This window comes from Nothobranchius furzeri, chromosome 19 (genome assembly GCF_043380555.1).
Source record: "Nothobranchius furzeri strain GRZ-AD chromosome 19, NfurGRZ-RIMD1, whole genome shotgun sequence".
In the NCBI taxonomy this organism is placed as follows: Eukaryota; Metazoa; Chordata; class Actinopteri; order Cyprinodontiformes; family Nothobranchiidae; genus Nothobranchius; species Nothobranchius furzeri.
Genome location: NC_091759.1, coordinates 21,023,799 through 21,044,527, shown reverse-complemented (window position 1 = coordinate 21,044,527; position 20,729 = coordinate 21,023,799). Strand labels below are relative to the sequence as shown.

The 20,729-nt window shown below is 44.7% G+C and overlaps 2 protein-coding genes across 4 annotated transcripts in view; both read right to left on the bottom strand.

Annotated features, from left to right (window-relative positions):
• Window positions 1–15,074, bottom strand: part of sdc3 (syndecan 3) — a 53,412-nt gene extending 38,338 nt beyond the window's left edge. Inside the window, exon 1 of the mRNA XM_015973881.3 lies at window positions 14,597–15,074. Within this exon, the coding sequence (XP_015829367.3) occupies window positions 14,597–14,647 (51 nt within the window). The 5' untranslated portion in view covers window positions 14,648–15,074. The remainder of the gene's footprint in view (window positions 1–14,596) is intronic.
• Window positions 15,075–18,372: 3,298 nt separating this feature from the next.
• The window catches only part of pum1 (pumilio RNA-binding family member 1), a 34,987-nt gene continuing 32,630 nt past the window's right edge, over window positions 18,373–20,729 (bottom strand). For all 3 annotated transcript variants that reach the window (XM_054745295.2, XM_070547544.1, XM_054745296.2), the window contains exons 22-23: window positions 20,422–20,614; window positions 18,373–18,520 (exon numbers count right to left, since the gene is read on the bottom strand). In XM_054745295.2, the coding sequence (XP_054601270.1) occupies window positions 18,389–18,520; window positions 20,422–20,614 (325 nt within the window). In that variant the 3' untranslated portion in view covers window positions 18,373–18,388. The remainder of the gene's footprint in view (window positions 18,521–20,421; window positions 20,615–20,729) is intronic.

Here is a 20,729-nt window from a genome sequence, read left to right as displayed (position 1 = left end):
ATATGGAATAAGCAAGGTAATGTAATCAAGGACGTCAAAACAATATTTACTTTCAAAAAACTAATTAAAAATGAAATACTGGAATCATATACGTGCAAATCAATTATATAAAAAAATAAAAATAAAGCTATAGAAGGTGTGTGTAGGTACATTCATGTGTATGTATAAATATGTATGTATGTTTGTGTATGTGTTTATGTGGTGCATACGTGTGTATGTCTACATGTATATGTATAGATGAAGTATATGTGACCATATGGGCACACATGAACATGTATATATGTATGAATAGGTATATGTGCAAAAATCCTTTTGTTTTTAATTATTATTACTATTAATTTTCTCTTTCTTCTTTACAAATTTAACTCTAGTCGGCTAACCAGTCGAGCAATTACTTTGTATAGGCTAATTTATAATTATTGTTATTTCAGTGTAAAAATGTCATTTTAGTTAAAAAGGGGCAGATTACATAAGTATTCTTCTTTCTGTTCCTTTTTCATTTTCTTGGTTTGAGAAACCTCATTTTGTTTGTTAGTATTGTTTTTTTTTCTATTTTAATAATAAATAAATAAATTTAAAAATCTGAATAAGGCACAAAGCAGGAGGGAAACACTACCAAGTTCAATAAAAGCATCTCGGTCAAACCATTAAAGATCCATCTTGCCCGTGGTTTCACACAACTCTTACACTCCTGAGCACACAAACATGTCTCTGTTGGTGATTTGGTGAACAAAACAAAAGCCTTTTCAAGGATAAGCAGTTGTTTGGTTCGTCTACAAGAGGCCTCTCAAACAGCAACATGTGCAAGAAAACCATTCCTGTTAAAGATGGAAACAACAAACTGGTAACGCTTAAACACACTGAAGCACAAGCCGGAAGCAAACTCAAGTGTGAGTTCACACACAGCAGGTTCTGCATGTTTGATTAATATCCAACGGATTAATACAGTTTTGGTTACAGGAACCTTGCAAAATTGTCAGTGTAGGTCGTCATTCATCTGGAAAGCTAAAGGAAAATGAAAAAGGTAATAAATTAAAAGTGACGGTTCAACTTCTATGATTTCATTTCTCATCTGATTCAATTCTGATCATCCGTCAGGGGTCGTAGGTTCACGTCAGTTCCGTTTCTATGTTTTAAAGTCGTAGAACAGTCACGATGGCTCCATTTATAAGCGGTGTTGTGCCCGAATGCGTTCGTGAACTCGTTCGTATTTTGCCTGACAAACTTTAAAGTGTGCATCGTTCGAGCATCGTGTCTCCTGCCTCTCCTACAGCCTCCATCCACTCTGTTACAGACTGTGAGAACTTTCTGTCTTTCTTTGTGGACAAAGTCAATAAGGTTAGATCTAGCATCTCTCCTTCAGCCTTATCGCCGCCTCTCCCAACTCCAACCAGGCCCATCATCCTAGATAACTTTGCTCCTGTTTCTTTACCTGAGTTAACCAAACTAGTTAACTATAATGAAGACCTCTGCATGCCCCCTCCACATCTTACCCTCATCTTTGTTTAAAAGTGCTTTTCAGTCCATCGGTCCCAGCGTGCTCTCTATAATTAATGCTTCTCTAGTTTCTGGTCAGGTCCCTGCTTACTTTAAGAACGCTGTAATCCACCCGCTTCTTAAAAACCGAGTCTCAACCCCTCTCTCCATAGCAGCTTCAGGCCCATCTCTAAACTTCCGTTCATCTCCAAGATCTTGGAAAAGGTTGTGGCTAAACAACTCACAGCTGCTCTTGATGAACATAACATCTATGATAGCTTCCAGTCAGGTTTTCGTAGAGCTCATTCTACTGAAACAGCTCTTCTTAGGGTGTCTAATGACCTTCTGACTCACAGTGATGCAGGGGACTGTTCTGTTCTGTTCTGCTGGACCTGACTGCAGCCTTTAACACTGTTGACCATCACCTGCTACTGAAGAGGCTGAGAGACTGGGTAGGCCTATCAGGAACTGCTCTGGAGTGGTTCTCCTCTTATCTCTCTGAGCGTTCCTTTTCTGTGGCCGTCTCCAAGTTAAGGTCCTCCACCACCTCCCTTATCCATGGTGTCCCACAAGGTTCTGTGCTGGGGCCTCTGCTCTTCCTCCTCTATCTGCTTCCTCTTCAGCACATCCTGAGCTCCTTCAAAGGAATCTCCTACCATCTTTATGCAGATGACATCCGACTGTACATCTCCTTTAAGCCCCATGAGATGTCTAAGCTGCAGCTGTTACACACCTGCTTAGACTATCAAAACCTGGATGGCTGGGAGCTTTCTTCAGCTGAATGAAGATAAGACTGAGATCCTCATCTGTGCCCTCATATGGGGTAGCACATGCCACCATTGGAATCTGATTGGCCACCCCACTGGATTTCCTTTAAATAGACTTGTCCACAAAAAGCTTGGGGTAAAAAAAAAGAATGGTGCCACCCATGCACAAAGAAGTGCACTAGTTGGGCCACCCCATTTTAAAAGATCTGGCTACGCCACTGCCGGTTAACCATGGAGTTTATAAAAATGGAACCCGCGAATGCAGCAGTAGTGGTCGATGCAGCGTCTACTCTTCTGTGTGTGGAGGACGGACGTTGTGGTGCGTTCCTTGAACCTCGGAAAACATACAACCAAACACAACATCGATTTTAAATGGCCTGTATTTGATATAGCGCCTTCTAGAGTCCCGGAACCCCCCCCCCCCAAAGGCGCTTTACAACACAATCAGTCATTCACCCATTCACACACACATTCACACACTGGTGGGGATGAGCTACGATGTAGCCACAGCTGCCCTGGGGAGCACCACTCCAACCTGTAACCTGAAAGTTTATCTTGTGAAATAAACGTTTCCACCACAGCTTCTATTGTAATTACAAGGAGACTCGAAGTTAAATTCATAAACATTCTCCGACTTTGGGGGTTGTTCCAGTTCATGATGTCTACTCGGAAGATGAAATTTCCAAGAGTCACACTGGTAACATTTAACTATTTGTTTACTTGCTTTGTTTTTAACTAAATCGTTTGGGGCTGATTGTTGTCAGTAAACTTATAAGTCATCACAGAACAATCACAACAATTCTATGTCTAATCGTACAGATTGCCATAAAAAATCACGTTTCCTTTCTAGGCTAGACGTTCTAGAACACTCATAATGGTTCCATTTCTAGGCTTATTAGTCAGAGTGATCGTACCATTTTCAGCCTTCTAGAACATGGCATCAGTTTAATCTCTAGCCTTATAAGTCATCGTAGAACGATCACCATGGTTCCATTTCTATGCGTTCAGGTTGTAGAACAAGCTTTGAGCTTATAAGTTGTTGTAGAAGAATCCCTCCATTTCTAGGTTTAGGGGGCCTTGAACAATCGCGAATGAGTGGGAAAACAATCCGAACGGTTACATTCCGAAGCTTATAGATTGTTCTACAACAATCACAATGACCCCGATCGTGACAGTTCTAAAATGGTACCCGTCTTCCACATCGAGTTCTGTGCCTAGAAATCCCAAATTCTGATCAGAACAGAAGATGATAGATGAAGCATTCTCAAATGTCAAGACCCGTAGCTTTTTTAAATTGTATTCTTAAAGAGCAAGTCACCCCTACTAGAGTGTTACTCCACTCCCACTTCCTGTTTGAAAAATGCAACAAATGCTGTTGCCTAGCAGACCGAAGAGGGCGGAGCCGCTAACAAACACACACACACACACAGGCTCACAACGACATTGTGACATCATATGGTACCAGCTAACGTTCTAGGGTACCTCTTAGCCAATAGCGATGACAGATTTAAATTCAAATGCAGTGCAGAGATTTTACCCAATGACGGCGCAACACTGACAGATTTAGGCAGAAAATAAAAATTATAACTAAAATGCACTTAAGTGCAAAACTATTGACTACACCAGGGGCGTGTCCATGGAGTGGCCTGGGGTAGCACATGCCACCCTTGGAATCTGATTGGCCACCCCAGGTGCCAGCACACTAATTTACCTTTCAATAGGCTTTTCATTGTCCACAAAAGGCTTGGGGGTAAAACAAAAAAAAGCATAACCATCGGTGCCACCCATGCACAAAGTTGTGCCTCACCTGGGCCACCCCGTTTTAAAAGATCTGGACACGCCACTGGACTACACGTGTCTGCAGCACGATTAGACACGCATTTATATAGTTTATCAGAAAAAAAAGTTTATTTGGGGGCGACTTGCTCTTTAACTAGCTAGCTTCAGCTAACTAGGATCGTTTTGCGTCACACTGATGAATTTTCCTCAGGTAGTTTTATATTACTTCCAGTTTACATCGTCCCCCAAACGTCCGAGTCTTTTGCCCTTTTAATATAAAAGTGCCAACATGAGCATCAGACGAGCGGGCTGACCGACAGATTAAAAAGTGATGCGAGTGTGTGTTAGCGGGGGGGTCAGGCTGAGGCCAGCCTCTCAGGGATATTACACAGAATCTAGTCAGTAGTGTGAAGGTCGACCTTATCGCGGCCTCAGACTGCTCTTATCAGCCGCCTGCCAGGAAACACACACCAGCAGCTCCACCGGGCAGCTCTGCATAACCCCACCCATCTTTAACTCAATTACCCTGCAGTTACGGAAAGCCAAGGAGGGAGGAGAGGTCCTGAACGGATGCAATCCCAACGTGGATTATAGGAGTAAAAAGTGGTAATCTAGGCCAATATGCTGCGGAAGTCATCGATGACTCAATTTCTCTTTTTCACACGTGCACAGGTTTGTTAGAGGGAGGGAGGCGCCCTGTTTCTGGAGGCTTTATTTATAGCAGAGGCTCTAGCACTCAGAGATCCCAGAATGCTTTGTGGTTTGGGAAGAAGGCGCTCCGTTTAGGCTCTCTAATTTAAAGCCCACTAATAGTTCACAAACGCGCGTTGTGCTGCAGAAAAGGTGAAACAAAACCACCACCTCTGCGTCCGAGTCTGGGGTTTCTTTGTTCGCAGAGAGGAACAGACGGGACGGACAGGAGGGAGGAGGAAAGAGAAGCAGAGAGGGAGTGGAATGAAGACAAAGGAAGTGAAATACACAAAAGTCACAGAAGTGATTGAGAGAAGCGGGACGTGAAAAGCTGTGAATGAGAAAAACAAGGAGAGGAGGGCAATAAAGCTGTGACAGCGGCAGCCATGGTGGTTGTCATGGCGACGGCCGCAGAGAGCAGGTAGAGCACGGTCTCCTGGGAAATGAGCAGTGCACGCCTCCCTCCCCCATCCTTGCGGCCGCCATCCCTCCGTCTCCATCCCCTCGCTGTCATCCACCATCATCCAGCCCTCATTTCCCCTTTCCGTCTTTTCCCCCCGCCATCCCGCTATCGCCCATCTTCTCTCCCTCTCCATTACTCACTCGCTCGCTCACCTCCCACTCTCTTTCCACCCCTGATCCCCCCCCCCCCATTCAAGCCCATTTCCCTGCCCTTTAGATCCTCCCGGGCTTTGTTTTGCTCCCACTTATTCACCCCTCTGCCGTCCAGAGTCCTCTTCCCGTCGTAACTCTTTTTCCTTTTCACCTCTTTCCATTTCAACCCTCCATTCCTTCAGTATTCCTCATTATCTTGTGTTCTGTGCACCTCCCATTTTTCCATCCCTCTCCCTCTCCCTCCTCTTGTCTCTGCGTTCATCTAACCCCCCACTCTGGAGAATATGTGTGTGAGTATGTCTGCACAGAGCTGTCCAATTAATGCGAGGGAGTGTGTGTGTGTGTGTGTGTGTGTGTGTGTGTGTGTGTGTGTGTGTGTGTGTGTGTGTGTGTGTGTGTGTGTGTGTGTGTGTGTGTGTGTGTTTAGTATCTACACCAACTGTGTTTCTAGCCAATTTTGACCTACCTAAAAACACCTCCAAGCGTTCTCCGTCTCCCTCTGACTCACTGAATCAACAGAACTGCTGCACACCGCTATTTAAATCCACTACAAATGTGTGTGTGTGTGTGTGTGTGTGTGCGTGTGTGTGTGTGTGTGTGTGTGTGTGTGTGTGTGTGTGTAAGATAATCAGGACTTCAGTGCACGCATGTGAGCAAACTGTGAGTGTGACGTGCGCTTGGCGGTGCCGGTCGTGGAGGGAAATGCTCATGTTGCCAGGATGAGCGGCACAGGTGATGCAACAATCAAAAGGAGCTGCAACAACACGGAGCGTGAGCCAAATGTGAAGTGATTTGCAAAAAAAAAAAAAATCTAAACATTAAAAAAAAGGATGAAATTCTAATATTAACTTTATTTCATGGCGGTTTTAAACTAAGGTCTGGTGTGGAGGCCTGATGGGAGTTGGAGTCGACTCTCAGCTGCATCCCATTTAGCTCAGTATCGATTAAAGTTGTCTTTTCAAGCACCTCCCAAATTCAAAGGCCTGCAACCTCAAAAACCATCAGCTGAAGGAGGCTTGGATCTCGAGATCCTCAACTTGGGAGTTTTATGACCCGCGACTTCAATTCAGTTGAGCTTATTTAAGTGTGTACCGCTAAATCACAAGAGTCGTCCCAAAGCACTCCAATTGAACCTACTTATCGCTGCACTGAGTTCAGTTCATTATTCTAATTAAAGTTTTCCAACTAAGGAAGCCTAGCAGCATGCATCGAGTCACTGACTTGTTGTGCCACCGAGTGTTGATGTATGCATCAGAAAGCTGAGCTAATGCTCTAAACTGAGCAACATCGCTTTTTTAATGCATGTAAACGCGTTAGTCGTGTTGAAATCGAACAGGTTCTAATCCTTGAGAAGCATCCAGATAATTCGATACGTCTGCATGTAAACGGCTCCGCCGAGCTGATACCTGTGACTTCCCGAAGTGACGAGACGGCAGAAGCTTTCCACAAAGTAACACCATCAAACAACGGTACGTTCCAAATAAGCTGTGGTGCAGCCGTTGAGCATTTCCTGTTTAATTTAGTCTGATTCACTCCTGCCAGTGTTTGTGTTGCTATAAGCTAACTGGAAGAAAGCCAATGTGAAAGAGCGCATGTCGCCCCCTACTGTGCCGGAGTGGAATGGACTTAATTTGAGTTTGGCTTTCCAACGTTGATGTAAACAAAGATAAAGGCTCCCAGTTTCTTACTTTAGATGGACGTAGATGTGCAGGTAGACGTACTGACTGACTTTACAGCTATCCCCTCACTGAGCTGGCATGTAGCGACAGTGGAGAGGAGTACTCCCAACAGGAAGGATCAACTCCATAAGTCAAGCCAGTTTTAGGCAAACATTTATTTAGAGTGGGATTCAAATCCATCCGGTGGTTCTTCGGACATTTTGCTAAAAGTCAAAAGCACAGAGAGCTAAAAGCATCAGGGGTCTCATTTATCAAACATTGCGTAGAATCCTTACTAAAACCGTACTTAAGCTCAGCAAAAAAATGTACTTAGGCCAAGTAGGTTTGTGATCTGTCAAACATGGAGTACGCACAGCTGCACGCAATCTCCGCTTCATAAATCAGAAACTATCTAGAAAGGTTCTCAGCTGCATTTTAGTCACATGCCACCCTCACCACGCCCACTTACTGCCATAAAGTGCAAAGTGCCTTGTGGACATCATGCATATACATAAGCTGGCTGTTGCAGCGCTCCGCCAATGACATGGCGACCGTAGATCAAGGAAGATCAAGGAAGTGCAATTTCACAGAAGCAGAAATTGAGGTACCTGTGGGTGAGGTGGAGAAATGAAAGGAAGTGCTTTTGCAAAACAAATAAGAAAATCCACGGAGTGGCACAGCGTTGCTGAAGCCGTCAATGTTGTGACTTCTTCCGAGAGAACTGTGGCGCAAATAAAAAATGGTCCAAACAGGATTTGATCCCCAGACTCCCAGGTGAAAGCCACATGCGCTAACCGGTCAGCCAAACAGAGATCTCCCCTGTCCAAGTAGGCAGGGTGCATGATCAATCAGGTCACAGTGACAGGACACACACTGTCACAGACGCATGAGATTCTGTCTCAATCTGTCCCTCTGCTGATATTCGGCATTCCGTATTCTGCGCTTTAGGTTGTGTGTGTGCGCACGTGTGTGTGTGTGTGGGGGGGGTCTTGTTCTGTGTGAAAACGAAGCGGTACAAGTGATAATGCTGCAGGATTTCATAATTTTATCTTCTCAGCAGCAGCACTGCAGGTGCTCTCCGTGTCCAACATGTGCGTAAGCCAAATCCTTAGTCAACTTAAAGTTGCGCACATTTTTCTGCTAAGTTTTCTTTCATGAATCCCAAAGTTTGCGTGGAAAGTTGCTTACGCAGTTTTCCGACCCCGTTTTGTGCGTAAGCAAGCTTGATAAACGAGGCTCCTGGTCCTACCGCTCAACCAGTGTATTTAATACAGCGTAATGTTGATGTTGGAGGGTAAAATGTGCAGGGGACAAAAACTGATGTTGGAAAAAGTGTGTGTGTGTGTGTGTGTGTGTGTGTGTGTGTGTGTGTGTGTGTGTGTGTGTGTGTGTGTGTGTGTGTGTGTGTGTGTGTGTGTGTAAGAATGGGAAACAATTGGCCCAATTTATCATCTATCTTTGTTTAAACCCTTTATATCAGTCTAAAAATGGCCTGAACTTAACTGGAGAACAAAAATGAACTGAAAAACTTTCTAAAAATTATGTTTGAATAAACATTCTAGTATCATTACAGTAATGTTATTGGTTTTCTATTACTAATTTACATCTATTACAACAACTCTTTCTGCACTAAATGAGCCTAGAAAAGCAAAGATATTTTGCATAAATGGTTAAACATCAATCAATACATCAACTTTTATTAACACACTCAAGGTCCAGAGACGATAAAAACAACATAAGATAAAAACTACACAAGAAAATACAAAGATACAAGGAAGTCAATACAAACACCGATACCAATCATGCCATAATTCAGACTGATAGCGTGTGGTACTACAGTCAACATTAACCAAGCACTTAATAACATTTTCACATTGATTAACTCGACAAATAAACTTAAACATCAAGTTCTTCAACATAGCGTGGAATGTACCGATCCCAGAAGAGACAGACGAGCAACTCGCACGCTCCCAACGAGGCCCCTTTAGTAATATTCACAGACAACCATTATATGCTACATTGAGACGCCCAAGACTCGTTTGCTTATAGGAAGACCACAACTGTATATAATGGAGTACAGTATACTTTAAAGAGTGTATTTTAACTGCATTAGTGCACATACTAAACCTACGCACTAACATATTAGCCTGTGCATACATTCTACGACATTGCCGATCAATATCATCATCATCATCATCAGCCAATTCATCATTGATAAAGTGCCCCAAATATTGATATTTGTCTGTCACAGGCAAAACATTACCACATAATTCAAATTGGGGAAACTGTAACCCTTTACAGGGTATCCACGGGTCCTTAGAAAGTCTTAAATTTGCTTTTCCAAATTTAAGGCCTTAAAAATCCTTAAAAATGACAAATAATCCTTAAATGGTTTCCAAAGGTCTTAAATTACCAAAGACCCTATAAACAAGATTATTTTATTTCTATAAAATTTTCGGGAATTTCTAGTTAGTGTTCAGCATTTTTTGTGTACGATGTTGCCGTAAGCGGAACCGTACACATTCAGTTGGTTGTGAAAGGGGGCTGTTTTTAGATGAGCACATTAGCTGGTTAAGCTAGTGGGAGCTTGCGCCATGGGGAAGTGCAAGTTTAATGGTAACTGGATGGTTAATCGCACGTTCACGACGTGGTTAGCACCGGTTCCAGGCAATAGCTGGAAATTATAGCTTAAATTTAATTTAAAAAAAAAAGCTTAAATTTGGTCAAAGTGGCCTTAAAAAAGGTTTTAAAAAGTTTTAAATTTGGTTCCCTTAAACCTGCAGATACCCTGCTTTATCTTCTTTTGTTCTACAGGTCATGAAATCCACCCCATACTTTGAGCAAATATCCAGCGGATCCTGTAATCCCGCAATACCAGGACTCAGGACGACAAGATCATCAGCGTACGTACGATGGTTGGCTAGGGTTGATCCAATCACACAACCAGTTCTGCCGTTATTTAACTGCTGTGGACATCACTACAGTCAGAAAACAATCAGAAAACCTGACGGATTTCTCACCGTGAGATTAGTGAATGTCCTTTAAAATTACCTTCATTCCTATCATTTTCTTCTTTTAGGCATAAAACTTTGTTTTACTGACTAGAAACATTAAGTGTCAGATTCAACGGTTAAAATCCAATTTAATATGAGACATCAGACCACTGCGGGCTCTGTAGACTCTCTAAAGTCTTGTATAAAGTCGCTTTCATTAAAAAGTAAAACTCCAGACGTGGAATTTCCCTCGGTAGCAGACATGTTGACTTGTGGCAGCAACTAAAGCATACATGAACTTAATGAGCTTAATGCGGAGTTTCCTTCAGCTTCCTGGTAAACCAGCAGCAGGACCGCTCCCCTGTGGGCCGCAGCCATCATTACTGGACCCGTGCAGATTCTGCTGTTGCATGTGGAAACACCTGCTGGGCTACGGAAACATCGCTCTCTCAGCTCAAAAAGTAGAACACGGAAGAACAGACTTCCATGAGCGTGGAGGTCTTTTAGACCGTCGTCTGTGAGACGGAGGAGCAGGTCTTTTGGAGGATGACTTCTGGTCTGGTTGTCCTGTTCACGTCAAACATGAGACAAACAACCGCGGGAGAGGATGTTTCCCCCTCGCTGTGACCATGCTAACCTCCAGATCACTAAATCCAGCTCCGGATATGAACTATGATCCTTTTTCATTTCCTGCATCCTCAGGCCTAGTCCACACGTAGCTGGTTTTTTTTAAAACCGAACATCCGCCCCTCCAAAAACTTGCATCCACACCACCTTATTTTAAAAAAAACTCTGTCCGCACGTACCCGGATAAATACGTTGTTAAGGATATGCCAGACCTGTAGGCGGCAGTACTTCCCCCGTTCTTAACCTCGTCCTTCGTCTGTGGTCTTCTGCAAGGAGCAGTAATTCCACTTGCAAAAACAAACGAGCAAAAAGCGCTTGGACGATTGATAAAGCGAGCGCAGCTCTGAGGGCATCCATGCTGTCGGCTAGTGTAAACACAGGTCGCACGCGTGATGTCAGCATTTTTTTGTCGCGGAAAGTGACGTTGCGGACCTTAAAACTCCGGTTTTGTCTGTCCACACGCAGACACCCAAAACGGAGAAAACGCAGATCTTCACTTTGGCCGGAGTTTTTAAAAAGATCCGTTTTCGTGTGGATGACAGGCCAAGACGTAGAAAAATATCTACGTTTTGGCAGATCCCCGGCTACGTGTGGACAGGGCCTCAGAAAAACAAACCCATCACACACATTCACCTGAGATCCACCTAAAACTCAAGCAGCATTTCCACCTTCAGGTGTCTGTGCATGTGTGTGTGCGTGTGTGTGTTTCATGCACCAGAAGATGGAGAAGGAGCCACTTCCTGTGTCAGATTGCCTCTCACATTCCAAGCTCTCCCTCAATCTGCCTCGCTCTGGCTATTTTTTCCCCTCTGTCCTCATCCTTCTCTCTCTTCGCTTCTCTATGGGGGGCTTTGTCTGCTATCAGAGGCACAAAACACTGATTCATTCCACGACTTAAACATGATCCGCGAGAACACAGCACTTTCTCACACACACACACACACACACACACACACACACACACACACACACACACACACACACACACACACACACACACACACACACACACACACACACACACACACACTTTTCGAGGAGGGAAGAGGGCTGGCAAGAACAAGTTCTTGGCAAAAGACATTTACTATTTTTGAGCACACACACACAAACAGATGGACAGTCAGCTCTCATGAACGCAAAATGATTTACACACACACACACACACACACAAACACACACACACACACACACACAGGGCGCTGATGTCTGTGGGAATATCAGTCTCCCGTGTCAAATAAAGAGCCTCTCGGACGTGATGTCACCACTCTAACAACAGGAAATGCCCACGCAGACGTGACTGTCGGGACCGCTGCCGAGGAGAAGTTGCTGGTTTGAAGCCAGCGGCAACACGGTCTCGTCAGCAAACCCGTTTAACTAAAGGGGGGCTTGTGTTACTCGGGGTGAGTCGTCCCGTTTGTTCGTGACTCACCTCCTCTGGGCGCTCCTGTCTGGAGAGCGTATGTGTGTCACACCTGTCTCCATCTGGACACTTAAAGACAGATTAGGTCAGATGGAGGCCGAGGATCTTTGGTGGAGATTAGAGTGGACTGACCCGGCAGTAATCAGGTACCGGCTCAAGCCCGTGCAGCCTCGCTGCAGAAACTGCGTTGATGTGCCGGAGAAACGGCCTCATAGATTATTATGGGATGATTATTAAAACCTTCCATACACCAGGCTGAAATGCAGCTGTTAAAGCTGCTTTAAGAGGCTCATTAGGGTCACCATGGTAACCGTGGGTGTTTAAGAACAACACTTCTAGGTATGAAGGAGTATTTTGAGGACCGCTGAACCCTGGGTGTGTTCGCTCTGCACGGTAGATAAGACAACTCTCTACGTTTCCATGCATGATTTATATTTATGCTAGGGATGTTGTGAGTTAACGAAGAGTTTGTTTATGAAAGGTTTTGCTAATTTAAGAGGAAAAATCTGTAAAAAGAGCGAAAGACAAAGTCTAACCCCGGCTCTCCACCAGATGCAGAAGCGGCGTGTGAATACGTAGCTAACAGCCGTAAATTCTAGGCAACAGGTTCGCGTCTACCGGACGCAGAGCAGCGCTTCTCAGGCGTAGAGCGCCGCATCTCGGACAGAGGCGTCGTTTTTGAGCTGCTGCTCCGCTAAACTTAGCCTTCGGCTCTAGTTTCTACATGCTACGCTTCAGAACTTATGGACCTCATTAGTTCAGATCGGACCAGGCAAGAAGTCAAACACAGGAGTGCTGTAAAGAACCTGTGTACCCATCAAGCCTCCCAGTTAGGCCTGGGAATTCCTGTAATGAACCCTTTTTTCCTGCGGTCTTCCTGTGTTACATTTTCCCCTTCCATATGTTAAATCACGGAGACTAGAACGCACGCCCCTACGCACTGTTGCCGAGACCGGAACGTGCTCTCTTGCTCTCCCGATTTTTCAAATCCAACACTTGACAGGTATGCTCCGTGCCTTTTGGATACATGCGTTCGTCTTTCTCCTCGCCGGTGATCGCACGAACCAGCCAACTCACGCGTGATCTTGAAATTTTCCGGTTATCCCGTGATCTCGTGGGACCAGCGGCGTGCAGCCGCGGCATGTTAAAAAAAAACTCCCGGTGGGGATGTTCTGATGTGACCCTAGCCCCATTAGCACCCAGTGGAAAGCCGGGGTAACTGAACTTCACTACCTGAGCTGTAAAGGGGGCGGAGTTTACCTCCGGTAGATTAATTTGGGAAATTTCTTTATAGTTTTCGTAAATTTAGTTGTGCCGCTTCTTAAACTCACAGCAAACAATTCCCTCCTGAAAGCCGGTTTTGCTGTGCAGTTTGCATGTGTTTATGATCAGAATAAGGTGTGATAATAATAATAATAATAATTACTATTATAATTATTGTTTGTGTGAGTGAACGTGTAGTAATTTAAAAAGGTGTTCTTGTGAGTGGGGTGCATGAGGCCCCCAGGGGCCTCAATAAGACGTGAATGAAGTTTTAAATCATAATAAAAAATAGGATATGAGCTAAAAACACAACAGGCTTAAAATATATTCTCAGGTGTTTTTTTTTTAGGTTCAGAGGATTATTTTTAGTTGCCGTTTGCTTTTCTCTCAATGATTCAGCGCGTGCGCTCCCTCCTCCTCCCCCACCTCCTTCTGCTCATAGGACAAATCTGGATTATTGGTGACGGAAGGTGTGGGCATCCTGCTCTCATGGTGGAGGAGGTGCGCGCGAGGCTCTGCGTGGAAAAGGGGCTCGCGGTTCTCGATGACATCATTCCAGCGCACCGCATCCCCCCCCCCCCCCCAAACTCCTCAGTTACCCCACCCACTTTTAGCCACAAATAAACGCTGGGGCGCGCGTGCACATGCACGGACAACACCTCCAATCAAAGCAGAAGGGGAGGGAGATGCACGTGCACACACGCGCGCTCGGTGAGTTCTGGCGTCAGGACACGGACACATCAAACTCACACACTCACGCGCCGTCCTACAGACTATAAAGTGGTTAGACCCGCAGTATGACTGGAGCCCCCCCGACCTCCACCCCCTCTCAAATTAACGGCAGGATGTGAGCTGGAGACAACACACGCACGCGCATACACAGTAATCAGCCCCAATTAGAGACGACCCGCTAATTACCAACACACACCTCCTGAGTGATGGGAACACAACTCCCAATAAGCCCCGACACAAAAGGCTGGTGTGTGTGTGTGTGTGTGTGTGTGTGTGTGTGTGTGTGTGTGTGTGTGTGTGTGTGTGTGTGTGTGTGTGTGTGTGTGTGTGTGTGTGTGTGTGTGTGTGTGTGTGTGTGAGAGAGAAGTGGGGGTTGGGGAGACCCCCCCTCCCCTCCTCCTGACGGGAGTCGCGGATATGTAGGTCGAGTGCAGGATTTCCTACCGATCACCGCCGTCTCGTTAATGTTAGTGCCAGTGCCACACACACACACACACACACACACACACACACACGCGCGCACAGACTTGTGAGCGCACCAGTTAACAAAGAACCTGCAGCTCCGCTCGGACTCACCGTCGCGTGCGCCAGCAGCGCCGTAAGCGCAAACATCCAAGGCAGCTTCATGGTTCGGGACTCGTGGGCGCAGCCTCCCGGTGCCGCCGCCGCCTTCAGGGGAGAGCAGGGAGGAGCGGGGGTTCGGGGAGGTGAACCGGGCTGCTCCTGCTGTGCGTTTGCTGGCTCCCGGGCTCTCGGTAGTAGCGTGTCCAACTTCAGAGCGCGAACATCAGTCCTCCTCCTGGTCGGGCTCTTTAATCCAACACCGAGGTTCCCACCAGCCCTCCTCTCTCTCTCTGGTTCTCAGAGTTCTGGAGGTTGATAGTTCGGATCCGGGAGACTCCAGACCTCCGTCTGTCTCTCAGCGCACGCTCTCCTCTCTCCTCCCCCTCTCCGCTCAGCGCAGGATGTTCCGTATGGCGCTGCTGCCCGGCCTTTGAGTTTGGAGGGGGGAGTAGTGTGTGTGTGTGTGTATGTGTGTGTGTGTGTTAAAAATCTCCTCGTGTAGGGGCGATGATGCCCCCTGCAGCTGGTTTGAAGCACACCCACACATGCACGCGCGCGCGCACACACACAAACTCATCACGGTGCCAGTTATAACACACCTTGATCCGAACCGCCTGCTGGGATTGGTCCCCAGGACTTCACACCTGCCTGATTAATTATTAGACTTCCCCTTTGTGGTATGGCAAGCAAATGTGCCATATAAAAATTCCCAGGAATTTTAAAAGAAACCATTAGATATGTGTTGTGTGGGGTGCCGATACCAATTTTAAAACAATCCAGTTTAAGAAAATGATTAATTAGTATAAAAATGTGATACATGTTCTAAAGGAATAATCCCAGAAATAAATGTTTAGAATTAAAACGATAAAAAAGGTAAATGGCCTGTATTTGATATGGCGCCTTCTAGTGTCCTGGAACCCCCCAAGGCGCTTTACAACACAATCAGTCATTCACACACACATTCACACACTGGTGGGGATGAGCTACAATGTAGCCACAGCTGCCCTGGGGCGCACTGACAGAGGCGAGGCTGCAGAGCACTGGCGCCACCGGTCCCTCCGACCACCACCAGCAGGCAAGCTGGGTTAAGTGTCTTGCCCAAGGACACAACGACAGCGACAAACTGAGTGGGGCTCGAACCTGCACTTAACTCATGTGCCACCGTCGCCACCATTTATAGAGGTTGAGATTCTAAAGACCTGAAATTACATCTAAATATGACAGTCAACTCTTTTAGGTAATGCATTTATATATTTAAAAAAATCACTATTTTAGACAGAAAATTTATCACAAAAATCAAAACTAGTTATATAAAAATCGTTATGAAGTTAAATATAAAGATTGATCACGTTTAGAATGAAAACTAAATGAATAAAGGTAAATTAAGGTTAACTGGTAAATCTTAATTCACAAAGATGCAGAATCAAATGTTTATTTTTATGGAGTTCTGCTCAAATATAGAACCAAAGATGCGCCGTTTATATTTTGGTTTAAGCTCCATCTGAAATTAGATGAGCTAAATATTAATGCTGTCACACTTTTATTTAGATTCAAGAGTATAGATTTAGATTTGGTTCTAAAAATATTAAATTTTTTCATCATTAAATCAGATTTCAAACTAAACTATAAAATTACCATTTAGGACACCAAAGAATTTGCTTGGAGAGAATAAGAAGTCAAATTAATTTCACTCAAATCAGAACACAGCAGAGATGCTTTGATATTTTTTGATTCATAAACACAGTTTAGAACGTTGTTTATTATCATTGTTGGCTATTAAAAATAAAACAGGTCACTTTAAAATGTGCCGGCAATTCCATCAGACGACCGAAATACAGGAAATGAAAATGATAATGAACACTTTATTCCCTAATCATTTATTTCTTTAGTCATTGTTGTAAAATTTATATTTAATCTAACTTTGTTTACAGTTAACGCTCAAAATTAAGATTTGGAAAATGTCATCAAGCGTAAAGAATAATTAGCTCATTGTTTATTTGAACGGTTCGCTTAAGGAAAACCAGTCCTCGTCACACCCGCATGCATGCAAACACCAGACAGGTGGGAACAGGTATAGTGGGCGGAGCCTGACTCAACTATGTCAATAAAAGGCTGCAACAGGGGTTGACGTGTTCCGACAGGTCCCCTCCAAACACGACAGTCAGGTTATCTTGAGTCAGATCACGAGTCGTAAACGGAAAACAGAATATTATCCTACCGTTTAGTCGGGAGTGCTCGGAAATGTTGGAATCTGGCGTTAAAGGTGCAAAGAAAACTCAACATCCTGCTCCTCAGGTGAGGATCCAGGTAAGACAACAAAAAAACATCAACCACACAAAAACACACTCAAGACAGTTAAATTTTCAAAGTTTTTTTTGTTTGTTTTGTTCAGTTTGGTTTCAAAATAAAGATCACACAATTGTTTAGGAGACAATCTACAACAGGAGTTACAAAAAATAGTTGCCCAGGCAATAAGCATACACAGGTTCTGTTAACTATACACATATGGTTACAGGTGTGCTCGTAGTAAATATACACAAGGCTGCTTCAAATGTACACGGCGCCGCTCTCACCCAAAAGGACACGTATGATACAGCACTTACAGCACGAGAGAGAAAATGAACCGAAACCTCCTCTGTACAATCCGTGGATTTACCCCTGAAGCATCATGGGTAAGTCAAGGGCTTCGGGAAGCAAAGGGGGAGGGGCTTATGAGTAAAATTAACTCCTCCCACCCGGTCGGTAAACCCGTACGCAAACATCTCAGGGGGTAAAGCACTCCTATAAAAGATTTTTTTTAATAAAAAGTCAAAAACTCAGAAGACACCACTAAGTCTAACAGAATCCGTCCAATCAGGAGCCAGTGGGAGATCCGCGGGTTCTGAAGTTATCAGTGACGAGAAAGATAAAACCAAGCGTGGCGAATCTTTGTACAGGTACTACGCTGAATAGAAAGGGATTTTCAAAACAAAAAATTTATACTACAATTTACAATATACAACAACTCATATGTCACAACCAATGAGGCGAGAATATACAATGAAATGCAGTTTTTTTTTCTAGAGTGAATTTTTTTTACCGTTTCGTTTTCTTCTCATACCAAAAAAGGGTGGTAAAGCACTTTTACATTACAAGGGTTTACAAATGTACAATTATACAGTCAGAAGTATGTGGTCACTACTAGGATACATTATAGATACAGAATCAACATCAAAAACCAGAAAAACTACAAAGTTTTATATATATATTTATATATATATGCAAAGGTCTACACCAAGTATACACGTTATATTTATAGAAGCAAGACCAGAAAACGAATCTCCCATGCTAAATGATCTGTCTGCTGGTTAAGCTGCGTGTGTGTGTGTGTGAGACAAATTAAATACTCTCATAGTGGTAAATATCGGGGGGGGGGGGGGGGGGGGGGTGCAGCAGTAGCAAAAGGTGAATTTTTTTTCAGTTCATGAGAAACAACAAAAAGAGGGGATAAAGGAAGGGAAGAAAAAAGACGAGTGAAGCGATGAGTAGACTGGGTTTCACCTCCCTCTCCCCCCCCCACCCCCCACATGCCCTGCTTGCCCCAGTTCAGCAGGCCTAAACTCGGGTGGGGGAGGGGTGACGAAAAGACCAAAATCTAAGGCTGCCTGTAGGAACAAGCTCCTTCGGAGGGGTTGTCATGGAAACAGCGGTGTGAGGGGTACTCTGCATCTTCAGTGGGGGGGGGGGGATATTTGAAGTGTCTGATAGACAGCAGGGTGGAGGACACGGGATAGAGAAAGGTGAGTTGGGGGGGGGGGGGGGTTGTTACATGATGCCGTTAGGGGGGCCACAGAGGGGACCCAGATCCACGCCGTTCTTCATGTAGTACTTCTCCAGCTTGGCAAGGATGTGTTTTCCGTACGTGTACTTCCTCAGAGTCTGAATGTGGGGCCGGATCTGTGAAAACACGTCAACACAAGGATCACGTCTTTACGTTTGCACCGTCACCGTGGAAACCGACGACTGAATTATCGGGATTACCTAAAGAGGTGACACTTTTGTTTACACACACGCATCCGAAACCCAACAAAACTAACTTCATCAGCGCTGTTCAGAAGCACCACGGGTTGATTTAGCTGCTGTTATAGATCCTGACTGGGGGCAACTCCTGTTTTCAGTCATGTGGGGGGAAAAATCTGTTCACTGGTGATATCTGAACAAACCCAGAGAGAAACTGTCTCCCTGCACTGTGATCCTCACTTTTAGCTACTTTTTTTAACCGTTTAACTTTAAAACTTAAGACTTCACGACACAAATGAACCAGAACCGCTCACACGCCCCACACAGCTGCCCAGCTACTTCCGTTGCCACACACTTTTTATTTTTATACTTTCACCACACACACACACACACACACACACACACACACACACACACACACACACACACACACACACACACACACACACACACAGCGAAGAGTGTGTTTGTTGTCAAATAATCCCCAAAACCTCCGTTTACTTGTCTCTACCCTCCAGCTGTCATGAACCCGTGTTCTTCTACAACTACGGCTAGGGATGGGGACATCTGACATTTGAATCGATCCGGTACTTACCGGTACCAATTTTCGATGCTTTTGAGTGTTTATTATTTTAATTCTCTTTTATAATTAAATATATATTTTTCTCAATATATAACAATATTTGATAAATATCACGATAAATAACATACAACTGTTTGTATTTTAACATCGTCCTTGTAGTTTTATAAGTTGATAATTAAACTGAAGCAAACATCTTTACTGTGAACTAAATTTACTGTGTATCTTCATTCCTTTTGCCGTCCTTTTTCATTTGATTTTTCCTACTGGGAAGATAGAATTTCCGAGGAGAAAGCGAACGCACCATTAGCTGATAACAATGGTGGCAATGGAAGCTAACATACCAAGCTAACGTTATCTTAAACAGTTTATTTAGCTGCTGGAGCAGATTAAAACGATGATGCCTCACACTTAGATCGTTGTCGCTGGTTTCATCTTCACCCAATCACCCGTCGCATTTAGTAAAGTGAAGCCAAACTTTAGAGCGCGTTCATGTTCTTCTAGTCGGGAATTCGGAGTTCCGAGGAGAAAGCGAACGCACCGTTAGCGAAACAGAAGCTAACATATCAAGCTAACGTTATCTTAAAACATTTTATTTACCTACCGGAGCTGATTAAGATGAGGATGTCTCACTTAGATCGTTGTCGCTGGTTTCATCATCGCCCAGTTACCCATCACATTTATTGAAGTGGACCCAAGCTTTAGCGTGCGTTCTTCTACCATGCTGCTCTGATTACGACTCGCTCGCAGCGACCGACAACATAACGCTCTTGCGCATGCGCAGCTGTCTAGGCAAGTTCTCGTTATGAAGGACAGGTACCGAAACGAGGCACCGTTTCAAATGACGTGAATCGGTGCTCGGCTGGTACTATGGAATTCGGTCGGTACCTTAGAAAGTACTGAATTCGGTACCCATCACTAACTACGGCAAGCCTGAAGGACAACAGGCATCAATAACGGCTCAACAGTCTCCTCCCTTTCAGGTTTTTGGACTGGAAGCTGCGACGTGTTGCTAGCACACGTGCAGCACGAGAACATGACTTGCGGCCTTTTTTGTTCTGTAAGGAACCCATACAGCGCACGTCTGGGAGAAATGTTTAAAACTTATAAATGCTCTCTTTTCTAAGTGTCCTGTAACAGCTGCAGCGCTGAAAAGTTTCACTGAGGTGGACTGAAGGTTGCAAACCGCCTGAGGATCAAAAACCTCCTGGAGATCCTCCATTTATTACCCAGCATTCCCGGCGACCCCTCCACTAACCTTATGCATCACGATTTTCCGCTGCGTGGGTTCGGCCACGTCGATCATCTTCTGTACCACGTAGTTGGCGTACTGATCCTTCATCATGGTGTATAAGGCACTGTGGGGGCCCTCCGTCAGGCTGCACACCTCGTCTATGAGCAGGGCGCGTTCTGCCCGGGACGCGTGCGTCACACACTTCTCCACCACATTACTGGATGAGAAAAACGATGCAGACACTCAGTTTTAGCCTCAAAGACGGAACCTTAATCGGTTTTCTTTAACAGTAAGAAGAACGTTTGTTGTGTTTTAAACGTTCACTATCAAGG